This window comes from Salvia splendens, chromosome 4, assembly GCF_004379255.2.
Source record: "Salvia splendens isolate huo1 chromosome 4, SspV2, whole genome shotgun sequence".
Classification (NCBI taxonomy): domain Eukaryota; kingdom Viridiplantae; phylum Streptophyta; class Magnoliopsida; order Lamiales; family Lamiaceae; genus Salvia; species Salvia splendens.
Genome location: NC_056035.1, coordinates 36,733,498 through 36,759,786, shown reverse-complemented (window position 1 = coordinate 36,759,786; position 26,289 = coordinate 36,733,498). Strand labels below are relative to the sequence as shown.

At 34.6% G+C, this 26,289-nt stretch overlaps 1 protein-coding gene across 1 annotated transcript; it reads left to right on the top strand.

The window, feature by feature from the left end:
- The first annotated feature begins 1,759 nt into the window (after nucleotides 1–1,759).
- LOC121798155 lies at nucleotides 1,760–4,086 on the top strand. The gene is made up of 4 exons (XM_042197017.1): nucleotides 1,760–2,221; nucleotides 2,745–3,236; nucleotides 3,346–3,451; nucleotides 3,542–4,086. The coding sequence occupies exons 2-4, from the start codon at nucleotides 2,789–2,791 to the stop codon at nucleotides 3,606–3,608; spliced, it is 621 nt and encodes a 206-aa protein (XP_042052951.1). The 5' UTR covers nucleotides 1,760–2,221; nucleotides 2,745–2,788; the 3' UTR covers nucleotides 3,609–4,086.
- The last annotated feature ends 22,203 nt before the right edge of the window (nucleotides 4,087–26,289 follow it).

The window sequence follows — 26,289 nt, the reverse complement described above, 5'->3', positions numbered from 1 at the left end:
ATATTTATACATCCACAGTCGAACTACAAAATAATTGTGCACTAAATTATGTTATTCATTTTACTTTTATCTTTCTTGTTTTATTATGTTCTAACTATGTATATTTAAATAATCTAATTACTAGTATTATTTAAAATGATTGAAAAGTTACGAGTGTCATTAATCATAGAGGGGATCAGAGCGTGCCTAGTGTTGTAGATTTTAGGGTGTAATTTCATTTCACAAAATAAAACTTAATTTCATAGTTATATTATTTCTATAAATATAGAAACGTGCAATGTAGTACAAAAGACATTGATCTCACTAGGAAGGAGTAGTTGCTAAAACAATGTGTATCTAACTTAAAAACAAGCTAATTTGTTTATTTTGGATATTAAACAAAAAACAAGTACAAAGTGAAATACAGAGAAATCACAATAATAAAAAAAACTAGTCGTAGCTTGTTTTGGCCACTTCTTCATATGAATCATAATTTCTAATTATTTTCCATTATTTATTGGATGGTATTGGTTTTACGCTCTCACGAAGCTGATCAGCAATATTTTAAAAATCGGACCGGTAAGCGAACCGGCGTCGTCGTTACTGGTTCACTGGTTCAACCGGTTCACTGGTCGAACCATTGGTTGAACCGGAATACTGTTTATATATATATATTTATTTATTTATTTAGCAGTAAATTTAATTAAATGTTTTATCAATAAATATTATAGTATTATACATTTAATAGTATTATTATAAAAAACAAGTATTGTACTAGTATATTAGAATATTTAATGACGTTAAGTTTAAATACAATAATAAATTATAATACACAATATTAAAAACTAGTATTAAACTCTATGTATAATAATAAACTCCTATATTGTAAAATATTAGTGATTGTAAAAGTATAATTTAAATATAAGAAATATATTATGATTAACAATTTCTTAAAAGAATATAAAATTAAAATGAATTATTAGTTTCGGTGGAAAAAGAATTTCAAATTTAATATATAAGGATAATTATTGTTCATAATATTTCAAAATGACAAGTGGTAGAGTGGTAAAGGAGTAGGTATTTAGAGATAAGGTCATGTGTTCAAGTCTTAGCAACAACAAATCTCAAAAAAATATTTTGACAAAGTGAAAAACCGGTTTTCAGTTCACGGTCGGACCGGTCAGACCGGCCGGTTCCACCGGTTCGCGGCGATTCAATGTGCTAGTTGTTTTTAGGGGTGAACCCGGACCGGACTGTCTACCGGTTCGCAGCTGAATCGGTCGAACCGGCCGGTCCGGTCCGATTTTTAAAACACCGTTGATCAGTGATCGTGGAATTTACATCTCCAAATAATTTTAGAAACATCCCCAACCAAAATGACATTGGATTAGTATCCTAAAAAATTGTCAATATATGACACGTAGAAAAAATAAAATAAAATTCCTTAATCTCTTACTACTAGTATTAAATAAAATAAAATCCCGTTATCTCTTACTAGTATATAGTAGTATTAGATAAATACTCCATCAAACATCCTACTCATAACATGTATATATATGAAAAAATAAATACACGTTACCCAAATGTCGCAAAAACAAAAAATTAAAATAACGTGCTACACTCTACACATATTTCACTAACTAGATGGTCAACAACATTACATTTACATAATACTTAAATTAAAAAAAAAGAAACATATAAAAATCAAAGTAATAAGAGAATGATGAGATACAGAGCGCCAAGATTAGTGGACTTTGCTAATTACAATGTGTCGGTGCCACATCACGACGTTTCGTTTCTAAAAAAACTGAATTTCTAACGAAAGACACAGAATCCCACTCTCTGTTCAGATGGGATGTCCCTTTCAGACCATGATGAATCATTCGTGTATATATTTGTTTATGTATACACACAATGTGCTCTCAACTCATCTGAACACTCACCAACAACAATAATTCATGCTTGTTTTTGCGAGTGAGTATTAAAATCCAGTTTTAGCCGTCTTGAATTTTCTACTTCTGCGGTCAAAGTCTCTGGGGAATTCGAGCAGTTCAAAAGGGGTGAAACTGAGGGAGAGAGGGAAGGCGAAAAATCGAATCTTGAAATATTTGCTGGCATTTCCAGAGAGAGGGGAGTGAGAAATATTGGATCTTGAAAGCCCCCAAGATTTGAGATTTCAATTATTTTGAGTTAAATGTGACATTTGGATCAGGGACTTCTTGAATTTGCTTTTTGCAAAAAGGTACTCTTTGTTCTTGAAAGCTCAAGTGGTCTTTCTCTCTCTTAGTGATTTTCTTGTGTTGCTGTAATTTAGCTGCATTTCGAATCTTGATTATTGAATCCAATTGCTTTTCATCTTTGTTTAATTCAAATGTTGTTTTTTTATTGATTCTTGAATCTGATTGTCTTGATCCCATTTCGATTAGTTCGATGAATTTGCCGATTTATGGACATGGTTGACTGTTAATTTTTCTCTTCTTCACATCAAAATTAAAAATCTAGTTCCATTTTGTTCTTTTCTGAGCAATTATTTGTGGAATTTTTATGAAATGTCGTATTCTTTGCCCTTAATTCATTGTTGTAATCTACTGTTTATTTCATCATAGAAATAATAATGCTTTTGTCTCACTAATCATTTTTGTTCCTTTTTATTTAGCTTAGTTTATGTGGCTGTCTCTAGCTAGAATTTGTTTCTGGCTTTATAAAAGTAGACCGCATTGCTTAGTTAGTTCAAAATCTTGATGAATTTCTACCTAATTTCACAGTTCATGGAAGCCTAGCTTTGGAGAAAGGGAAAAAGAAGCTAAAAATGGATTTTATCTCAGCAAAAGATAGGGAAATTGTGATTGATATAGATCGATTCATCGATACAAGTAGAGAAGGAGGAGCTCCTTCTCTTGCAGATGAGAATGTGGTTTCGATTTCTGTGAGTGTGGATGAGAATCCGAAAGCACTTGATGAGGTTTCACCGCAGACGGGGAAGAATGGTAAACGGGAGAAGGGCAGGGCATCGGGCAAGAAGAAATCCTCAAAGCCTCCGCGTCCTCCAAGAGGGCTGTCGGTGGATGCAGCCGACCAGAAGCTCATCAGAGAGCTATCCGAGCTAGCCATGATCAAACGTGCCAAGGTCGAGAGGATGAAGGTGTTGAAGAAGATGAGAGCAGCAAAGGCGTCGTCGTCTTCATCAGCATCATCCAGTGGAAACTTGATGGCTCTGCTTTTCACCTTCATCTTTTTTGCTGTCATCGTTCTTCAAGGTAGTTTGTGTAGTTTAAAAGAGTGTGATTGCTCGTTGTTTCTTAGGCATTCGTATATGCACTTGCTGTGAATGTTCTCAAATGTGAACCATGTTGTGTTTATTTATAGGTTGCCACTCTTCTGGTGTGGCTCATTCGAGTAATTCAACCGTTGCTACTCATGGCTCGTTGCAGTCAAGCACGGGTGTACCTTTAACCAGCACTGGATCTCCCAAGTATGTCATTTTCCTCGATTTATCTAATCATGGCTCGTCTTTTCCATACTTGTTGAGGTAACTCGGCATATCTACGCGATTTTCTTGCAGTGCTATTATGCAACCGGTTCTTGGTCCGGACATAGCAAGAGGTGATGCGGAGAAATCTGTACATTGAGGTCGAGATGCTCTTGCCTCTTGGGGAGAGTATGAGACACGAACGTGCATAGCTAAGTTCTATTAGTATATAGGACATCTTCACCCTTTTGCCTTGAAGCGTGTTTTACGATATTAGCTCTCTAATTGAGTGATGCGAAGCGCGTTTGTACAGTGGAACTTGAGTGTCAGTTAGTCGAGTGCCTTGGTGCCGTCTTGATGGTCGTAGAGATAGACGAGTTGCATCTCCTTTCGCGTCGTCTTGATGGCGTTGGAACCACAGAGGAAGACGAGTTGCCTCCCTTATGGTTTCGCCTTGATGATGCTAGAGTCGTTTTTTGTTTTAAAATCGTGTTCATCTTGTTAATCCACTTTGTGTTCATTATATTCATCACTCAATTGTTTCACTGCAAGAGTATTTTTTGGGACACGAATATTGAAAAAATTAGAATATAATTGGCTCACATGTGTTGTGTGAGAGAAATAAAATTAAGAGGCAATGACACACTAGTTACACAATTTTAAAACTTAATTATATGTTTCCTAAAATAAAATGGGTACATGTGTTCTGTGAGAGAGAAAGGAAATTGATAGGCAATAACACAACTAGTTGGTAGTTACACAATTAAAACTTTATTATTTCCCCAAAATAAAATGGAACATGAAAAATGAGACAACTCAAAAAAAAAGTGAAATAGTTCAACATAGACGAAATACACTTTTTTAAAGAAATATTCTTATATTTTTCAAACTACCACATTTTAATTCATGTGGGGCTAAACATGTCTAATACAATGTGAGAAGAAAACGTCTGTATTGTACTAGTAACAAATATTGTCATAATTCAAATTGTGCATTAAAAAAGTTGAAATTATTGTGATTTCCTTATACTAAGACCTAAATTAAACAACCCTCGACTTGGGGAGTATATGCCAAAAGAGCTAAGGAATAAGGTATATTCTTGACGCATAATGAAATAGGACACGAATCAAGAATATAGTACTCTCTCTGTCCCATAGTAGATGTCACACTTGGGAGATGACACGAGGTTTTATGAGATGTTATTTTGTGTGTTAAGTGGTGAGAGAAAATATAATTTTATAATTGATGTGAGAATGAACTTTTTTCAAAAGAAGAAATGTGACATCTTTTGTAAGACAAATTAAAAAAGAAAGTGTGACATCTACTATGGGACGAAGGGAGTAGTAAATTAATCTCTAATGAGCCCGACAACAGGACGAAGGGAGTAGTAAATTAATCTCTAATGAGCCCGACAACACTAATTCCTTTTGTACCAGGTGTTAAGCCCATAAAAAACCGATTATGAATTTCATTTAATCATCATATTATAGAGAACAAACACCATTGCACCAACAATAAACAACACCAAAACAAAATATCATAACAAATTAAAACGTAACCAAAAAAGAGGAAGAGTCAAGACAATTAACTCTAGAATGAAAGCACTCATGACTCAACCAAGCATACCTTTCACTGTTTCATCAAAATAAATTATAGAAAAATCATTCTTTCAACATTTCAAACACAAAATATAGATTATATCACTGATTCACCAAACCCTTATCATTAAAACAAATTATAGAAACTCTATTCTTTCGCATTTCAAACATGAAATAAAAATTATATAGTCTCACCGGAAATTAATTTTGTTCACCCAATCTTTATGCTCGCCATCTCCCTCTGTTTGAGCTTTTTGATTAGAAAAGTATATACCGAAATATAACTAATTAAGACACAATTGTTTTGCATATATAGAAAATAACTTCGTCTTAAATTATGAACTAAAAACCCAAATCAAATCCAATAACTATACAATTAAACACATATTCTAATAACTAGTAACACTAAGTATATTGATTCCCTCATAAGTATTCATAAAGTACAACCACAAAATAAGAAGAAATAACAAAGCATAGTAGCCAAACCTAATGACTCAAACACATAAACCACAGCCCATAAAACGTCGTCGACCGACACATCAAGCCACCGGGAGCTCGCAACTGCATTGAAGAAGTCGAGCTCCGGCCACCGAAAAACCCACTGTAATCCTACGCACATCACCACTGTTAGTGTTTGAGCTCATCAAGATCGGATTGAGCTGGTGGAAGAATCAAGTCAGGAAATAGCCGTTGGGAACCAAAACAGGAACTAGCCGTTGGAAACGGTTATAACCGTTTTTCGGCAAAAGGAAGCTGTTCGGCAAAGGAAGCTGTTCGGCAAAGGAAGCTGTTCGGCGGTTTTCTTGATCGATACTTCTTAAGGGAGTTGCGATTCATTCCAGAACCAACAACAACAGAAATCAAAAGTGATAGAGAGAGAATTCAAGAGAGGAAGTGTTATCTTTCAGCTGTGCGTTTTTAGCTCTCGAAGCAAGAAGTTTTCGGGCGAGTTGAGGGTTTTCCATCTTGTAAATTCTTGAGAGTTTTGAGTGCTCTTATGTTTGTAATTTCTCGAGTGATCAATAAAGAAACACACCAGATTCTGCCCGTGGATGTAGGCTTACGCCGAACCACGTAATTCGCTTGTGTTCTTCCTTGCATGTTGTCATTTCATTAATTTGCATTTCGATCATCACAACCGTAGGTTCGTTCTTCACAACGTGGCGCCGTCTGTGGGAAATTCGTCCACTGAATTGATCGAGAAGGCATAAAGTTTTGGGAGTTCTTTCTTTGTTTTTTTTTCCTCAAGAAGGCGCTCAACCTGTTTGAATAATGGCTGCAGCAAGGTTTGATGTTGAAAAGTTCACAGGCCGAAATGATTTTGGCCTATGGAGGCTGAAGATGAAAGCAATCTTGATGCAACAGGGTTTATGGGAAACCCTAAATGGTGGAGGCAGTAATGAGGAGGAGAAGCCCGAGCCTGATGAAAAGGAGAAGGCAAAGGCTCAAGACAGAGAGTACAAGGCATATAGTACCTTGATACTCAACCTCAATGACAGAGTCCTCAGAGAAGTTTCAAAGGAGGAGACAGCGGCTGGAGTTTGGTCCAAGTTGGAGTCATTATACATGGCCAAATCCTTGGCAAATCGGCTGCACCTGAAGCAGAAACTTCTCACTTTCAAGATTGCTGATGGAAAAGGTGTGTTGGAACAGCTCGAAGAATTTGGGAAATGCATCGATGATCTTGAGAACATTGATGAAGAGATTAAAGATGAGGACAAGGCTCTGATGTTGTTGAATTCCTTGCCACCAAGTTATGAGCATTTCAAGGATGCTATACTTCTTGGTAGAGAGTCCAAGATTGGATATGAAGAGGTGTACTCTGCTCTAAAGCTCAAGGAAATCCAGAAATCTAATCCAAAGTCCACTGAAATGGTGTCTGAGAGTCTGAGTGTTGCTGATCACAAGAAGAATGTGAAAAGAAAGTCACAGAAGAAGCCATGGAAAAACAAGACAGCTGACTGGAAAGAGACCAGATCATGCCATCACTGCAAGAAACCAGGCCACATAAAGAAGAATTGTTGGGTTTGGAAGAAGAAGCAGGCCGAGGAAGAGAATGGCAAGAACAATGCTGATATTGCAGAAGAGTTGGTGGTCCCGGAGGCTCTGTGTGTGACTGAGGACATGGAAGAACTTCCATGGATCATGGATTCTGGATGTAGCTTCCACATGTGTCCAACTAGAAGTCATTTTGAGGAAATCAAGAATGCAGCTGGATCAGTTTTGTTAGGAAATGACCAGATATGCAGAATCAGAGGAGTTGGGTCCATCAGGCTTAGACTTCATGATGGCTCCATCAGGTTACTCACTGGTGTGAGGTTTATTCCAGAGATTAAGAGGAATTTGATCTCTATTGGAGTGTTGGATGCAGCAGGATATAATTGCATATTATCTGATGGGATTATGAACATCGTCAAGAATGGTGATGTTGTTATGATGGCTGAGAGAAAGAGAAGCCTATACTATCTAAAGGCAAGTGTGGTTACTGGATCTGTGAATCTGGTGCAGGTATTAGACTTAAGAATGTGGCATCTCAGACTCGGACACTTGGGAGAAACTGGAATTAAAGAATTGGCCAAGAAGAAGCTGATTAAGCTGGAAAATCCCAATGAGCAGTTGGGTTTGTGTGAGCAATGTGTGCTCGGAAAGAGTAAGAAACTGCCCTATGGAAGAGGAATTCACAGCTCAAAGTCACCACTAGACTATGCCCACAGTGACTTGTGGGGCCCAGCTACACCAGCTTCATTGGGTGGAGGTAGATACTTTCTATCCATTATTGATGATTTTTCTAGAAAATTATGGGTGTTTATCTTGAAGGAAAAGTCAGAGACATTCATGAAATTCAAGGAGTGGTGTAGGGAAGTGGAGGTGGAGAAAGGGTGTTCTTTGAAGTGTTTAAGAACTGATAATGGGCTGGAATTTCTGAGTGGGGAGTTTGATTCTTTCTGCAAGCAGAAAGGTATGAAGAGGCATAGGACATCTCCATCTAATCCCCAACAGAATGGAGTTGCTGAGCGCATGAATAGAACCATCCTAGAGCGAGTTAGATGTATGCTCTTTGGCTCTGGAATGGCTAAGAGATTCTGGGGTGAGGCTGTGAGTATGGCAGCAGTTCTCATCAATAGAAGTCCTTCTTCAGCTATAGCTTTTGACACTCCTGATCAGAGATGGTATGGAAAGGCCATGGATTATTCGAATATGAAGATTTTTGGTTGTATGGCTTATGCACACATCAGGCAAAGTAAGTTGGAGCCAAGGGCCTTGAGATGTGTGATGATTGGATACCAAAAGGGAGTGAAGGGCTACAGACTGTGGTGCATAGAGCCAGGAAATCAGAAAGTTATTATCTCTAGAGATGTGCAATTTGAAGAAAGTAGGATGCCATTTCTGGAAAAGGCTCAAGAGAGCCAGAGGCCATCTCATTCTGAGAAAGAACCAGAGCCTGAGAGGATGGTGGAGATGGGTGTTCCAGAACCTGAGGAGGCTGAGGAATCAGTTCAGGTGGAGGTTTCTGGAGCAGATAGAATTGCTGAGCCTGAACAGCAGATGGGAAATCATAGTGAACAAGAAGAAGCAGATGCTGATGTCTTGAACCCTGAAGAAGAGCAGCAGGATTTGGGTGACTATGTTCTAGCCAGAGATAGGGTCAGAAGAATCCATAAACCATCTACAAGATACAGTGAAGAAGAATACTTGCTATATGCACTATGTGTTGCAGAAAACATAGAGTATGCAGAGCCTTCAAGCTTCAAGGAAGCTATGAGTTCTAAGGAGAGCAAGCAGTGGATGGAGGCTATGATAGATGAAATACAGTCCCTGATCAAGAACAAGACATGGGTGCTTGTGAAGAGACCTTCCACACAAAAACCAGTGAGTTGTAAGTGGATATACAAGAAAAAGTTGGAGGTTGGGAACAAGATTAGGTTCAAGGCTAGGCTTGTAGCTCGGGGGTTCACACAAGAGGAGGGAATAGACTATAATGAAGTATTTTCTCCAGTGGTAAAGCATGCCTCAATCAGAATTTTGCTAGCTATAGTTGCTCAAAGAAGTTGGTTTTTGGACCAACTTGATGTGAAGACAGCCTTTCTTCATGGAGAGCTTGAGGAAACTATATACATGAATCAGCCAGAGGGATTTGTGATACATGGGAGTGAAGATAAGGTTTGTCTACTAAAGAAAAGTCTATACGGTTTGAAGCAAGCAAGTAGACAATGGCATATCAAGTTTGATGAACATATGCAGAGTATGGGATTTATAAATTCCAGATATGATAGTTGTGTCTACTTCAAATCAAAGTCTGAGGGACCTGCTGTGTATTTGCTATTATATGTAGACGACATCTTGCTTGCTGGACCAGATAGACAGGAGCTAGATAGGGTGAAAGCCTTATTGAAAAAGGGATTTGAAATCAAGGATCTGGGGAGTGCTAGCAAGATTTTGGGAATGGATATATTCAGAAATGCAGATAAGAGGGTGTTGTGGTTGTCCCAAGAAGGCTACATTCAGAAAGTACTGCACAAATATCAGATTGACAAGAGTAGAGCAACCTCAGTTCCACTATCACAACAGACTAAGCTGTCCAAATCACAATGTCCCAGAAATCAGCAAGAAGAAAGAGAGATGAGCCAGATACCTTATTCCAACATAGTTGGGAGTGTGATGTATATGATGATATGCACAAGGCCTGATATTTCTCATGCGGTAAGCGTGGTGAGCAGATACATGTCCTGTCCGGGAAGAGAGCACTGGTTGGCTTTGAAAGGGATTCTCAAGTATCTCAAAGGAAGTAGTGATCTGGGAATAATGTTCAAATCAGAGAATGAAGGAGATAAGGATAGCATTATTGGGTTTTGCGATTCAGATTATGCAGCTAACCTTGATAATAGGCGCTCACAATCTGGGTACATATTTACCTTGTTCGGCTCCGCGGTGAGCTGGAAGTCTAATCTCCAATCCGTGGTGGCTCTATCGACGACGGAGGCAGAGTATATAGCTCTTGCTGAGGCAGTAAAGGAAAGCTTCTGGCTTAGGGGTATAGTTGGTGATTTTGGGGTGAAGCAAGAGAATGTTGTGATCAAGTGCGACAGCAATAGCGCGATTTGTCTCTCGAAACATCAGACATATCATGAACGCAGCAAACATATAGACGTGAGGCTGCATTTCATTCGAGATGAGGTTGAGAAGGGTGCGGTGAAGATTGAGAAGGTCAGCACCGAGCACAATGCGGCTGATGCACTTACTAAAGCCCTACCAAGATCCAAGTTCCGACATTGCTTGGATTTGGTTGGGGTGGTCCGAAATTTGTAAGTATGGGAAGGAAGGTGGAACTGGTAGTGATGGATCTTAGATTGCTCAAAGGTGGAGGATTTGTTAGTGTTTGAGCTCATCAAGATCGGATTGAGCTGGTGGAAGAATCAAGTCAGGAAATAGCCGTTGGGAACCAAAACAGGAACTAGCCGTTGGAAACGGTTATAACCGTTTTTCGGCAAAAGGAAGCTGTTCGGCAAAGGAAGCTGTTCGGCAAAGGAAGCTGTTCGGCGGTTTTCTTGATCGATACTTCTTAAGGGAGTTGCGATTCATTCCAGAACCAACAACAACAGAAATCAAAAGTGATAGAGAGAGAATTCAAGAGAGGAAGTGTTATCTTTCAGCTGTGCGTTTTTAGCTCTCGAAGCAAGAAGTTTTCGGGCGAGTTGAGGGTTTTCCATCTTGTAAATTCTTGAGAGTTTTGAGTGCTCTTATGTTTGTAATTTCTCGAGTGATCAATAAAGAAACACACCAGATTCTGCCCGTGGATGTAGGCTTACGCCGAACCACGTAATTCGCTTGTGTTCTTCCTTGCATGTTGTCATTTCATTAATTTGCATTTCGATCATCACAACCGTAGGTTCGTTCTTCACAACCACCAGACCTAAGAGAGATTTTTTAAAAAGAAGTTTTTAAAATAAAAAATTGTGGTAGTGTTTGTTTTGAGTTCAAATTTTATTGAGACAATTTGGCTTGGTAGTTGTTATAGTAATATTCCAAGAATTGTATAGATTGGATATTTGGGGTGTTGTGGTGATGACAGTGATGTATTGAAATCGAAATATTTATTGTGATAAGGCTTGGATTACATTTTCTATCAATGTATGATAGATGTCGTTTTCATCTTTTATTATTTTTATGGTTCATTGCAAAAGAAAGTTATTTTAATATTTTTAGAGGTAATTATTATAATATTAATCCTTATGCTTGACTGCTTGTTATAGGGAGTACTAGAAATAATAAATATTTCCATTTTTGAAGTAGGATGATTTATATGTGATTATTATACTAGAGATTAGTAATGTAAGAACACAAATTATAAGAAATTCATGATATTTCAAATAAAATTGAAATTCTTGTGCGATTTTATCGCTTCTTGATAACAGAGCTCGTATAATTATAAAGCTTGTTATTGCAAATAACTTAAACTTCTTGTGCAATTTCAAATAATTAATTGTTGTATTTTATTTACATTTTCTTTACTTATATTACATGCTAAGTTGTACAGTACTACTTATTTAGTTAATTATTTTACTTAATATAGTAATAAACTGTTTGATACTCCTTATTTACCACATTCGGACAGAAAACCTTCCTCCACCATAAACAATATTCTTCTTTTGTCATTTTTCTCCATTCCATAAAATTAGTCATACTTTTATTTTTGGCAAATTTCCTCTCTTATGAGATACTTCCTCTATATATTTAACCACTAAACCTATAGTAATTAAATTGCCATTTTCATTTTGTCTCATGAAGTCACACCTAATCCATTAGCCGTCATGGACCTACCTAAATAGATTAGATAAACTCTAAACCATACAAATAATTAAATATTTGACTGACCTCCTATATATATACGTTTGCCAGAAGATGTGACCGACAAAATAGTCCCATTGCACACGTATATTTCTTTTATAAGATATATTTCGTATTATACCCAACTCAAATTAATAACAAAAAACTACGATTGCATTCACAAAAAAATAGACCAAAAAAATTGTTTGGAAAAAAAATGAGGAAGGTGTATAACTCTCTCTCTCTCTCTCTCTTGTACATTTAATTTCTGTCTCCACTCTATTTTTCCTTTTTTTAAATTTTTTTTATCTCTCCTAAAGTTGTTATTAATACTCCTTAAAACAATGAAGGAAATATAATAGGAGTGTATAACTGATGAGAAATTAATTTAAATATTATGTAATAATTTAGTTTTACTAAAATAATATTTTCAATTAGTAAAAGTGAAATTGCATAATATTAAAAGTATCGTATTATATAAATATCATTAATAGTTAATAAATCACTAATAATTAAATACTTTTATACTTATATTTGAAATACCTTTTTTCGGATAATCAAATGTCGTGTTTCATGTTTTAATTAATGGAGTGCTTCGGTTTTATTTTCGAAGTTGGATTGCCTAAGAAATTAAGTTTGTATACTGAAAATAATTCTATTTCTTACCAATATTTACTATTCTCACTTAATAATAAAGAATTTCAGAAATATAAAACCACGGCAAAATTCAGTTATAGTATATCACAAACAAAAGTAATTTAATTTATTCATTGAATTTATATTTGAAATGAAATCCGAGTTACAATTAAGTGATCAACAATCAAATTCGCAGTAACATAAATTATGTGAAGCAATCCTATTGCAATAACCCTGAGCATTGTCTAAGCCATATTTCGCCTTGCACTTAGAGTCACAGCAACTGTCGCCACAAATTCCTCCATCACAACATATTCGTTCACCACATTCACCATTTCCAAGAGTGCATCTTTTTGCCATTCCAAATTCAGCAACTGCATCATTTTATTACAAATATATATAATTAATACCACATAAATTAGTCGTAAACTAAAAAAAAGACAATTGGTCGCTAATATAACAAACTATGATTGAATTTCAAAATTTTCCATGAACTTTAAACTTGGTCGTAAAATAATGAACGTCGTTTTGGCCCACTAATGTTATCCAGCAAGCCACGTAGGCATCAATTTAGCCGGAATCATCGAGTGTTGCAAATCTCAAGCCATAATAAGGTTCATGAAATTTGGAATTCGTCCAAATTTTGTGATATTAGTGACTAATTGTCTAATGTAATTTATAATAGCAAAGTAGTTTACCTGAGGCTAAAGCGAGCAAGAGGATAACACAAAACAATTTGTTGATCGTTGCCATTTTTCTTGTTCTTTTGATTAGGTGTAGTGTGTGTTTTGAGTGTCCTCTTTCCCATTGCATGTCCTATTTATACACTCATAATTGTGATCTTATTTCTTGATTCCCAAAATGAGTAATTATTCTGCTTAATTGCGCTTTAAGATATTGCTGTATGACCAATGAATTGGAAATATACACTTATACTAATTGTTATCTTTCTGATTCCCAAATTTTTAAATTTCTCTTATTATACCCATAATTGTGATTGATCTTAATTCTTGGATCCCAGAATAGATGTTCGTTAAAATCGGCTCTTAAAATATTACTATATGACCATAAATGAATTGGAAATACACCCATAATTGTGATCTTGAATGCACTGGAAATATACATATTGCAGCAAAAGGCGATTCCGTCGCATGGGCGGCCCCCACACTCTGGAAATATACTTATAATTGTGGTCTTTCTTGATTCCCAAAATTATTAAATTGCTCTTAATTAAGATATAGTAAACGCATAATTGTGATTTGGGATCTTATTTCTTGATTCCCAAATTTTTAATTGCTATTAATTAAGATATAGTAAACGCATAATTGTGATTTGGGATCTTTTTCTTGATTTTCAAAATAGTTGTTCTTTTAAATTGCTCCGAGGATATATGACCACTAATAAATGGTACTTAACTGATAAACTTAAACTTCTTGTGCGATTTCAAATAATTATTTGTTATATTTATTTACATTTTCTTTACTATTATATCACATGTTAAGTTGTACTAATAAACTTGAGTATTTGATACCTCATGCTTACCACATTCGGACAAAAAATAATCCTTCCTCCCCCTAAACAATATTCTTATTTCGCCATTTTACTCCGTTTATAAAATTAGTCATGCTTTTATATTTGTCAAATTTTCTCTTTTGTGAGATATGTCATTTTTGATCGATAATACTTTGATCACTTTTGTTTTGGAGTAAACTTTGTCTCCTATTTTATTTAGTTTTTAGAGTTTCTATTTTTAGAGGATGGAAAAATATATACTAAACCATGAACCTATAGTAATTCAATCGTCATTTTCATTTTTCTCGTGAAGTCACACCTAATCCATTAGTCGCCATGAACATACCTAAATACTCCATTCGTCCCAAATAAGAGCCATATTTTGTCATTTCGATTCATCTCATAATAAAAGTTACATTTCACTTTTATCATAAATGGTAAGTGGGTCCTACATTCCATAACTCACTTCACGCACATTTTATTATAAAATCGATATAAAAAATTTGGATCTCATATTTCACTATCTTTTCCAACTCACTATTCTATACGTCTTTTAAAATTTGTGCACTAAATTGTGACCCAATTGTGAGACCCAGAAATAAATCAGATAAACTTTAAACCATACAAATAATTAAATATTTTTGCCACAAGAGGTGACCGACAAAAAACTGCCATTGCACACGTATATATCTTTTAGTCCTTAAGATATATTTACTCGTACATACCCAACTCAAATTAATAACAAAAACCTACGATTGGGTACACACACAAAAAAATAGACAAAAAAGAATTACTATATGGAAGAAAAAAATGAGGAAGGTGTTTAAGGTAGAAAACTTCGTTGGAATCTATTATTCCCTCAGTCTCAATTAAGTTGAGTCAAAACTTTTAGGCACAGAAATTAAGAAACTATATTAAAAAGTAGGAGATGAGAATAAAATAAGAAAAATAACGAGAGAATAAAGTATGTGATGTAGTAAAGTAAGAGTGATGTTTTATTTTTAGTCAAAAGAATAAATAACTCAACTTTGTTAGCACATTAAAAAAAAAAAGAATACGACTCAACTTAGTTGAAATTGAGTGAGTACTATATTCTAATTTCTTTATCTCTTGTTCATTTAATTTCTACCTCCTCTCTATTTTTCCTTTATTTTTATTTTATTTTTTTATTAATTTATTTAATTATAGTACTTTATAAATAATTAATACTCCTTAAAACAATGAATGAAAAATAATAGGAGTATATACAGATGACTAATTAATTTAAATATTACTCCCCCTGTCCCATTTTAGGAATCTCATTTGAGTTCGGCACGAGTTTCAATAAATGTAAGGGATAGTTAGGTGGAAAAAATAGCGAAATTTGAGTCCTACTTTTATATACGAAGTATTAATTTTATCTAATAAAATATTAGTGAGAAAATGTTAGTGGAATGTGAGGCCCCATTTATGGAATATTCCAATCAGGACTCCTAAAAGTGGGACATCCAAAAATGGTAAACCGAGCCTGATAAAGTGAGACGGAGGGAGTATATAATAATTTAGTTTAATTAAAATGATAATTTGATTAAATAATGATATTATACAATTATTGTCAATAAGTAAAATGAAATTGCATAATATTAAAAGTATCGTATTATATAAATATCATTAATAGTTAATAAATCACTACAAATTAAATATTTTTATAATTATATTTGAAATGGAGTACCATTTTTCGGGTATTCAAATATCGTGTTTCATGTTAATACTTCGGTTTTATTTTCGAAGTTGGATTGCCTAAGAATTTAAGTTTGTATACTGAAAATAATTCTATTTATTACCAATATTTACTATTCTCACTTAATAATAAATATTCTCACTTAATAATAAAGAATTTCAGAAATATTAAACCACAACCATTCAGTTATATTACTCCATGTCACAAACAAAAGTAATTTATTTCATCCATTGAATTTATATGAGGATCAATAAAGTGATCAACAATCAAATTCAGAGAAACATAAATTATGTGAAGCAATCCTATTGCAATAACCCTGAGCATTGCCTAAGCCATATTTCGTCTTGCACTTAGAGTCACAGTAACTATCACCGCAAGTTCCTTCTTCACAACATATTCGTTCACCACATTCGCCATTTCCAAGAGTGCATTTTTTTGTTGCCATTCCAAATTCAGCAACTGCCTCATTTTATACAAATATAATTGATTCATTCATACAAACAAATATAACTAATAGTACCATGTAAATTAGTTGTAAACTTAAGGACAATTGATCGCTAATATAACAAACTGGTTGAATTTCAAAATTTTCAATGATCTTTAAACTTGGTCGTAAAAATAATGAATGTCATTTTGAGCCACCCGTGTTATCCAGCAATCCACATAGGCATCAATTTAGTTGGTATCATCAAGTGTTGCAAATATCAAACCATAATAGGGTTCATGATTTTTACAATTAAGTTTAAAGTTCATAAGAAAATTGGAATTTCATCCAAATTTTGTGATATTAGTGGCCAATTGCCCTACTAAACTGAAATTAACAGTACTAGCAAAGTAGTTTACTTGAGGCTAAAGCGAGCAAGAGGATAAGACCAAACAATTTGTCGATCGTTGCCATTTTTCTTGTTCTCTTGATTATCCTCTGTCCCATTGCCATGTCCTATTTATACACTCATAATTGTGATCTTAATTCTTGATTCCCAATATGAGTAATTATACTTTTAAATTGCTCTTTAATATATTGTTGTGATCTTTCTGATTCCCAAAATTTTAAACTGCTCTTAGTAAACCCACAATTGTGATCGATCTTAATTCTTGATTCCCAGGATAGTTTTTCTTTTAAATTGCTCTTAAAATATTGCTATATGTGTTAGGAATTCTTGTATTCATCTAATGAGCACAGCGGAAATTGCATACAAGAATAACAGATCTAGATTCATAATCATATTGCAAGTTGAGCATGTAAAACACAACGGAACTAAATCTTACTTGTTGTGTTGTTTTCTTCTACGATTGTGTCCTGCAAGTTGAATCCACTACTATCGAGGTCCACGTGTATTCTGATCCGATGCAGGAACAATTCCTCGGTACAATCACTCTATAGAGAAAGCTAGGAATTCTCTACAAAGCTTTACGTATTTTCTCTCTAATGTTACGATATTTCTCTTCTCCCACAATGGAGAATAAATAACCATTATATAGACAAAGAGTCATTAGGGTTTCATGATTGTTGGGCTTATGGACTAATTATAATTGTAGCCCAACTATAATTATTTAATCCATATTAATCTAATCTAGCCCATATCCTTTCAATCTCCCACTTGGACTAGCATTAGATATAATACGCAGTTCCAACTTTGTACCCTTGAGCGGATCAAAATACACTTATAGTGTGACCCTTTAGGCCCTCATTATCGACGGCGATCTAATCGAAGTCTGCACAAAACTCCTAGACTGCGTTGGCAGCGTAGCTCGATATATGAAGAACGTTTACGTGAATTCGGTAAACAAGCCTTTACACAAAGTTTATAGTAATATCCTTTCATTCACGAACCACCCGATTGAGCCTAAGATTTGTCATGTGTCATCCAAATAGCTCAATCACTTTATCTCATCTTTATTAAATGACCCATTCGATCATATTCAATTACTTTAATTGAATATATCTTTGCATTGGCCAATGACTTAATGGTCAAGTAATATAGAGAATTTGAGTGTTCTCTCGAAATTCTAATCGAGGAATGAATCTCATTCTTGGCTCAACTACCATTTCCATTTATCTTATGATGTACCCAATACAAGTCCGTGTCTTAATCCTCCGAGGGGAGGCAAAGCGTTGTACAAGGTCAAAGCACATCACTCAACAAACAAAATGTGTAATGACCTCAGATCCAAGGACTATTACATACTTCATGTACTAATAAACTGTAGACACTTCACAAAACAGTTTAATAGTAGGGTATACCAATACTCTCCAAAGTATACCATGTGTCCATCACGAGTATCTAATATCTCATAGTTGTGAGAACAACTACATTCTCGAAGAATGTGATGCAAACCCCATGCTAACCTATAACATATCACCAATATCCCATTCTTGATGATCATTGGTTAGGGCTATTTTAGAATTATACTATATCATTAATGTCTCACACCATTAACAACAGTCATAATTCAAGGGAACAAATATTTAGAATAAAATCAAACATTTAAAACAATTATTCCAATAAGTGCACAAAACCCATAGGAAATAAAATTTTCATATAATGTGATCAAGTAATATTGTCTCAACACAAAATGTTTCTAAGACATATAAAACTGTAACTCCCACTGATTCAAAGCCATCTACCAACATGCATAACACCTAAGCTCTCAAAGTGCTTGTTATGTTTTGCTATACATAACGGTTTGGTGAAAGGATCAGCCAAGTTATCATCAGTGGGTACTCTTTCTAATTTTATGTCGCCTCTTTCAATTATTTCTCTGATCAGATGATATCTTCTGGGAACATGCTTGTTCCTGTTCGTAGCTCTGGGTTCTTTTGCTTGCGCAACAGCACCAGTGTTGTCACAATACAAAGGTATTGCACTATTGGCACTCGGAATGACACCCAGTTCTTTAACGAACTCTAACAAAGCAACAGCTTCTTTGGCAGCTTCAGATGCAGCAATATACTCGGCTTCGGTGGTGGAATCGGCAGTTGTACCTTGTTTGGAACTATTCCAACTCACTGCTCCACCATTGAGGACAAAAACATATCCAGACTGAGACTTATAGTCGTCATGGTCTGTTTGGAAACTAGCATCAGTGTACCCAGTAACTGATAACTCTGGTTGTCCACCAAAGACTAAGAAATATTCTTTAGTCCTTCTAAGGTACTTAAGAATAGTCTTAACGGTTTTCCAATGTTCCTCACCGGGATTTTGCTGAAATCTGCCTGTCATGCTAAGCGCATAGGCCACATCTGGCCTAGTAGAAATCATGGCATACATAATAGATCCTATAGCTGAAGCATACGGGATCCTTTTCATGTTGTCCTTTTCTTTGTCATTAGAAGGACAATCCTTCTTTGACAATACAATGCCATGTCCCATAGGAAGAAAACCTTTCTTAGAATTCTCCATTGAGAAGCGCCTTAGCAACTTGTCTATGTAAGTGGATTGTGATAATCCCAACATCCTATTCGGTCTATCTCGATAGATCTTGATTCCAAGGATGTAGGAAGCATCACCCAGATCCTTCATCATAAAGGAACTAGACAACCATTCTTTCACGGATTGCATCATGGAACGATCGCTTCCCATAATCAAGATGTCATCAACATATATGATAAGGAAGACAACGTTACCATTCTCGCGTTTACTATAAACACATGGGTCCTCTTTGCTTCTGACAAAACCAAACGATTTGATTGTTCTGTCAAAACAAATATTCCAACTCCTCGAAGCTTGCTTAAGTCCATAGATGGACTTCTTTAGCTTGCACACTGCATTCGGCCTTTCTTTCGATACAAAACCTTCTGGCTGTGTCATATAGACATCGCCTTCTAATTCTCCATTGAGAAATGCGGTTTTGACATCCATTTGCCAAATGTCGAAATTGTAGTATGCAGCAATTGCAAGTAATATCCTAATGGACTTGATCTTAGCAACTGGCGAAAAGGTTTCATCATAGTCAATGCCTTCGCGCTGACTATAACCCTTTGCCACTAACCTAGCCTTGTAGGTTTGTACTTTGCCATCTGCATCTCTCTTCTTTTTAAAGATCCATTTGCAACCTATGGGGTAAACCCCATCTGGCAAGTCAACTAGTTCCCAGACTAAGTTGAAGTACATCGAGTCCATTTCAGATATCAAGGCTTCAAGCCACTTCTCTCGATCGGTGTTCGACACCGCCTCGGTATAGGTCTTAGGCCCATCATCATCTAAATCAACTTCATCATCTTGGTTCTCAACCATTAGATTCAGTCTCTCAGGTGCACGACGAATCCTTCTAGGCCTATTGAGTTGGTTTTCTTCTGGCTCGGGCTGTTCATTCTGATTGTGAGTAGGCCCAGGAATATCACTATGATCTTCTTGAGGTAGAGGTGATGCAACTATTGTATCATCTTGTATTTGATGCATCTCATTGTCTTGAGGAGGTTCTTCGAGAGTCCCTCTAAGGTCTCCTCTAATAGTATTTTCCCCTCCCAATAGATCATCAAAAACTCCCACTGAGTTATTGTTCAAACCATTTGACAATACATCATCCTCATTGTTAACTTGTGGTTCTTGAATTTCTTCAAGATCTACTGTATTTTGACCTTGTTCCTTGCAGACATAACTGTCTTCAAGGAACGTCACATTCCTTGATGTTATCACCTTGTGATTTTCAGGACAGTAGAAATCGTATCCCCTAGTTTGTTTAGGATATCCCACAAAGTAACACTTCTCACTTTTAGATTCCAACTTATCAGTCATTTGTTTCTTAACAAAAGCTGGACAACCCCAGGTCCGCATATAGTTAAGACAAGGCTTTTTGCCATACCATAACTCATATGGTGTTTTCTCAACTGATTTAGATGGAACTCTATTCAGAATGTAAATAGCAGTCAATAAAGCATGACCCCAGAGAAATAAAGGAAGACTAGCTAAACTCATCATGGATCGAACCATATCTAATAATGTTCGGTTTCTCCTTTCAGATACTCCATTCATTTGTGGTGTACCAGGAGGTGTCCAGTCCGACTGAATTCCATGCGATTTCAAGTAATCAAGAAATTCTCGGCTCAAGTATTCCCCTCCTCGATCTGATCGAAGAGTTTTTATACTTTTCCCAAGTTGTTTCTCAACTTCACACTTAAACTCTATAAATTTCTCAAAGGCCTCAGATTTGTGTTTCATAAGATACACATATCCATACCTTGTCAAATCATCAGTGAAAGTAATGAAGTACGAATAACCACCTTTTGCTTGAGTTGGAAACGGTCCGCACACATCTGTGTGGATCAACTCTAGCACATCATTAGCACGCACCCCTTTCCCGGAAAGTGGCTTATTAGTCATCTTTCCTTTGAGACAGAATTCACAAGCACCATATGATTCAAAATCAAATGAATTTAGATAGTCTAACTTTCTCAATCTCGCTATCCTTTTCTCATTGATATGACCAAGTCTACAATGCCAAAGATAAGTAGCATTATCCGTATTACATAGCTTAAGTCTTTTATTTTGCACATTGAGAATATCCCGTTTGCATTCAAGCATATATAATCCATTCTCTAAAGAGGCATTTCCATAAAACAATCCATTATTAGAAAACGAGCACCTGCTGTTTGCAAAATGGAAGGAAAAACCTTCGATGTCTAACATCGGAATGGAAATAATATTCTTTGAAATAACTGGAACGAAATAACAATTATGTAAATCTAGTCTATGTCCTGAGGGAAGATCTAATCTATAAGTTCCCACGCGTTCGGCAGCAACTTTTGCTCCATTTCCAACACGTAGGTCTACTTCCCCAGGCCTCACTTTCCTGCTGTCAATTAAACCTTGCACATTATTACAAATGTGTGAACCACAAGCGGTATCCAATATCCAGGATTGTGAGTTATTCATAGACATATTTATCTCAATGACAAACATAGCTGAGCTCCCACTCATTGCACCTTGTGCCTTGAGTTTTGGGCAGTCTCTCTGCCACTCCGTGAAATTTGACCTAGTCAATTTGTTTGTTTCCATCATACACTCATAAGATAAGTTTGACATATTATCTGAACAGAAAATAAAACGAAAAGCGAATTAGAAAAGCATACAAAGATCACAATCGCATCACTAATCAAACAAGGGTTTATTGTATTGATTAGCTCCCACTAATTTTAACATATATTATGTCCCCCAAACATAAAATACGAATTTATATCTAATATAAATTTTAGTGGTCCAAGATCCAAGTCTATATTATTGCAGCCTCTGCGAGGGCTGATGACTACAATAATATCACCAGGTAGGCCTCCAAGCCAATTGTAACAACAATTTTACAATTCTTGGTTTATTAATCTAATTAATATACGTCCATAAATTATTCTGGTTGCGAGGGCTACTCAAAATAATTTAAGCAAGTCAACCCCATCACACGATGCCAACCATGCATCTATGAATGAGCCTAAACCTTGTAGATTTAGAGTAAACGCGAGGGCGTAAAACTCGTGGTCGAAAAGACTAGGAACATCAAACAATTGTGATGGACGACGCGTTTGTTTCAAAACAAGACTTATATTTTGTGGGGAAAAGTGTGATACTAGTTCTGTGAATATAATATCCAATATTAAATTTCAAACAATTACTGGGCGCCGCCTACCCAGTCATAGTATAACACGGACTACACATACTGGGCGCCGCCTACCCAGACATAGTATAACACGGACTACACATACTGGGCGCCGCCTACCCAGACAATAAACGGTCTCTAACTACTATAGTTGAAATAAATAAGCATAAAATCAAATAGCATGCTTATCACATAAGATATCAAATAATGCTCAACAAATAAAATCAAATTTTATTCTCTAATTAAATGTGGATTTCATTATATTAATTCTAAATTAATATAATTATACATATTTAATATTAATTCCAAATTAATATTGTGATGTGGAGTATATATTATCATTTCCAGATGATAACTATGTCCCAATTTGTTAATCAAATTAACGAAATTAATCCAATCTGTATTAATTCTAAATTAATAAATTTGTAAATCAAGTAATAACTCCAAATCATCATCAAGCACATATATTATTTATTATTCCAAAATAATAATATTAACAAATTCTTGCTCATTAATCCATTAATCCAATTAATAAATTTATCATCTAATCTATATCAATTCCCAACTAATATAAATAGATATTTAATATTAATTCTAAACTAATATTAAAAGCACATTTAGGGTACTTAATATTAATTCTAAATTAATAGATACCCTAAACTGGCATGGATTTATCGGCGGAAGCATGATTTTCTTTTCCAAACGATTCAAAATTGTTTGAAGTCAAACTCCAAAATCAATTTGCAATTTTCGGTAATATCACAAAATTCTTTTGAAGGAATTGAAATCTAATTTCAATTACGGAACCAGTTCTTAAATTTTGAAATCAAATTCAAAACAGACCAAATACGCAACAGTCATGTTTAATACAATATTATACCCATGTAATCATTACTCCAATTCAAAGGTTACAAAATCAAATTGATATACATCCATTAAAGGATTGGAGTCAGCGTACATAAGTAAACAATACACATAATTAATATGTCATAAATTAGGAAACAAAATCCACAAAATACGCATTTACATGATTCGGCCTTCGATGTTGTATATACAATTGAGATCAAATTTCAATTAATTGAATTCCAAATTCAAGTTCCAATATCCAAAACCACTCATTGAAAATTGACGTAATTGAAATTCAATTTCAACTTTTTGTCGTTTCGTTAATTTTGGATTCCAAAATCATTCTTTGAAAAGTGATTGAAATTTCAATTCTAATTTCTCGTCGGCGGCTAAGATTGGATTCCAAAACCAATATTTTAAGCATAGTGGATGAAAACAATTTTCAACCTAATTTCCTTTCGAAATCCAATTTCAAAATTCTGATTTCGAAAATCAATCCACGTATAATTAAATTACAAAATAAATATGAATAAGCCCCGGGCTCTGATACCACTGTTAGGAATTCTTGTATTCATCTAATGAGCACAGCGGAAATTGCATACAAGAATAACAGATCTAGATTCATAATCATATTGCAAGTTGAGCATGTAAAACACAACGGAACTAAATCTTACTTGTTGTGTTGTTTTCTTCTACGATTGTGTCCTGCAAGTTGAATCCACTACTATCGAGGTCCACGTGTATTCTGATCCGATGCAGGAACAATTCCTCGGTACAATCACTCTATAGAGAAAGCTAGGAATTCTCTACAAAGCTTTACGTATTTTCTCTCTAATGTTACGATATTTCTCTTCTCCCACAATGGAGAATAAATAACCATTATATAGACAAAGAGTCATTAGGGTTTCATGATTGTTGGGCTTATGGACTAATTATAATTGTAGCCCAACTATAATTATTTAATCCATATTAATCTAATCTAGCCCATATCCTTTCAATATGACCATAAATGCATTGAAATGCACCCATAATTGTGATCTTGAATGCATTGGAAATACACTTGTAATTGTGATCTTTCTTGATTCCCAAAATATTTAAATTGCTCTTATTTAAGATATAGTAAACCCATAATTGTGATTTTTGATCTTATTTCTTGATTCCCAGAATAGTTATTCTTTTTAAATTGCTCCTAATTAAGATTAGAATACCTATAATTGTGATAAAATGTGATATATAGAATATATATTATATATTTTGTTCATATTAAGAATGTTTCATAGGAGAATTACAATATTTACAACGAACTCATTTTATAAAAACAAAAAAAACAGAGTCTCTGCCACTTGTGTGGAAATTTTTTGAAAAAACTTATTAGTTCTTAAAATGATAAATTTTGGCTAAAATTTTGGGATTTTTCATAAAATTTTAAAGTTAGTCGCAAAACTCTGAACTTAATATTTGTAGTTAATATCCCACTAAAACTATTTTTTTAATTAATGAGAAATTCACTATAAGAAATAAGGTTATGATTTTCGATCAAATTTCAATTTCATGCAAAATGGAGTAACAAATTAGGCCATGTCTATGATTTTGGGACCAATAGCTTTATTTAGAATTAATCACTTATTATTTCTCACACACAAAAATTCTTATCTGAAACGGTATTCATTTCATTTTTTATTTTCATGTCAAGTCAAACGTAATCAAATATTTTATACTCCAGATTTTATTTTGCTATAAGATTCCAGATCCAAGTTCTCATATTAATTCATTTAATTTAATTACTTGCCAAGGAGTAATATTTAGTGTCATATCAAATATTCTGAAAATGAAATTTAGTGAAGTTAATGGGTCTCTAAAATCACAAATTTAGACCTAATTTGATATTCCCTCCGTCCCAACTAAGTTAGTCGTATTCCTTTTTGGAATGTCCCAATTAAGTTGAGTCATTTTATTTTTCGATAAAAAAATCCAATCTCTCTTAATTATTTTATTCCATCACCTACTTTACTCTCTTTTTATCCTTTCTGCTTTATTAATTTATCCTACTTTTCAACACAACTTTTTAATCACCTTAGCAGTGGCGGATGGAGCATTGTAAAAGGGGTACAATAGTACCCCATATTTTAAATATTTTATATACTATTATTATTGTTTATATAATTAATTAATGTTATAAAATAATTTACTAATTGCATTTGCAAGTAAATGAAGAGATTCATACGTTCATTGATTTTATTAGGCCTTCCATTAACATTAAAAAGGCCCACAACCTACTTGAATAAATTAAAAAAATAGGAATGACATTATATTTTATGTTGAATATTTATATTTCTTACGTATTAATTATTTTGTGCCGATGAGATTAAATTTTCCAAAATTTTGTTTTCAAAGAATTGACAAAACTCAAATAAGGATTTTTTATATTAATTTTTGTGTGTACAAAACTATTTTAACTGTGTACTCCTGATTAAAAATTGTTAAAACGTTATTGCACAAAGTCGTACCCCCGAACTAAAAATCATGAGCCCGCCACTGCTTCTTAGCCAAAAGTTTTGACTCAACTTAGTTGGGACGATGGAGTATTTCTTATGACTTCCAATTAGCAAGGGAAAAACCGATTTAGTGGGAAATTCACTACACGCCTAAGTTCATTATTTTTGTAACCAACTTTAAAGTTCATAGAAAATACAAAATTTCAATCAAACTTTATATTTATTAGGGACCAATACACCTTTTGGAATTGGCCAAATTTTTTGCTTAAAAAAGCATCCTTAAATTGTGAACACATTTGTCAACTATAAATTTGGAGTACATCTTTCCTTTTATGAAATACTTCCATTTTCATTCTTTAATTTTAGTTGAAACACGATTATATTTTAAAGCATAGATAATGTATTTAGAAACACAAATCAATGCGTTTAATTAAATAACAAATGCCTATACACGTTTTTTCAAGCGAATATTTTTTTAATAAAAAAAAGTAGCAATGACTTAATTGTAATGACACAGGCAAAAAAAAACATATGCCCAATATTAATGGGAGAAAGGGAGTATACAAAACATTTAGCCATGCTTCTTAAAGCCCATTAAATGGGAGAATAGCAAAGCCCAAA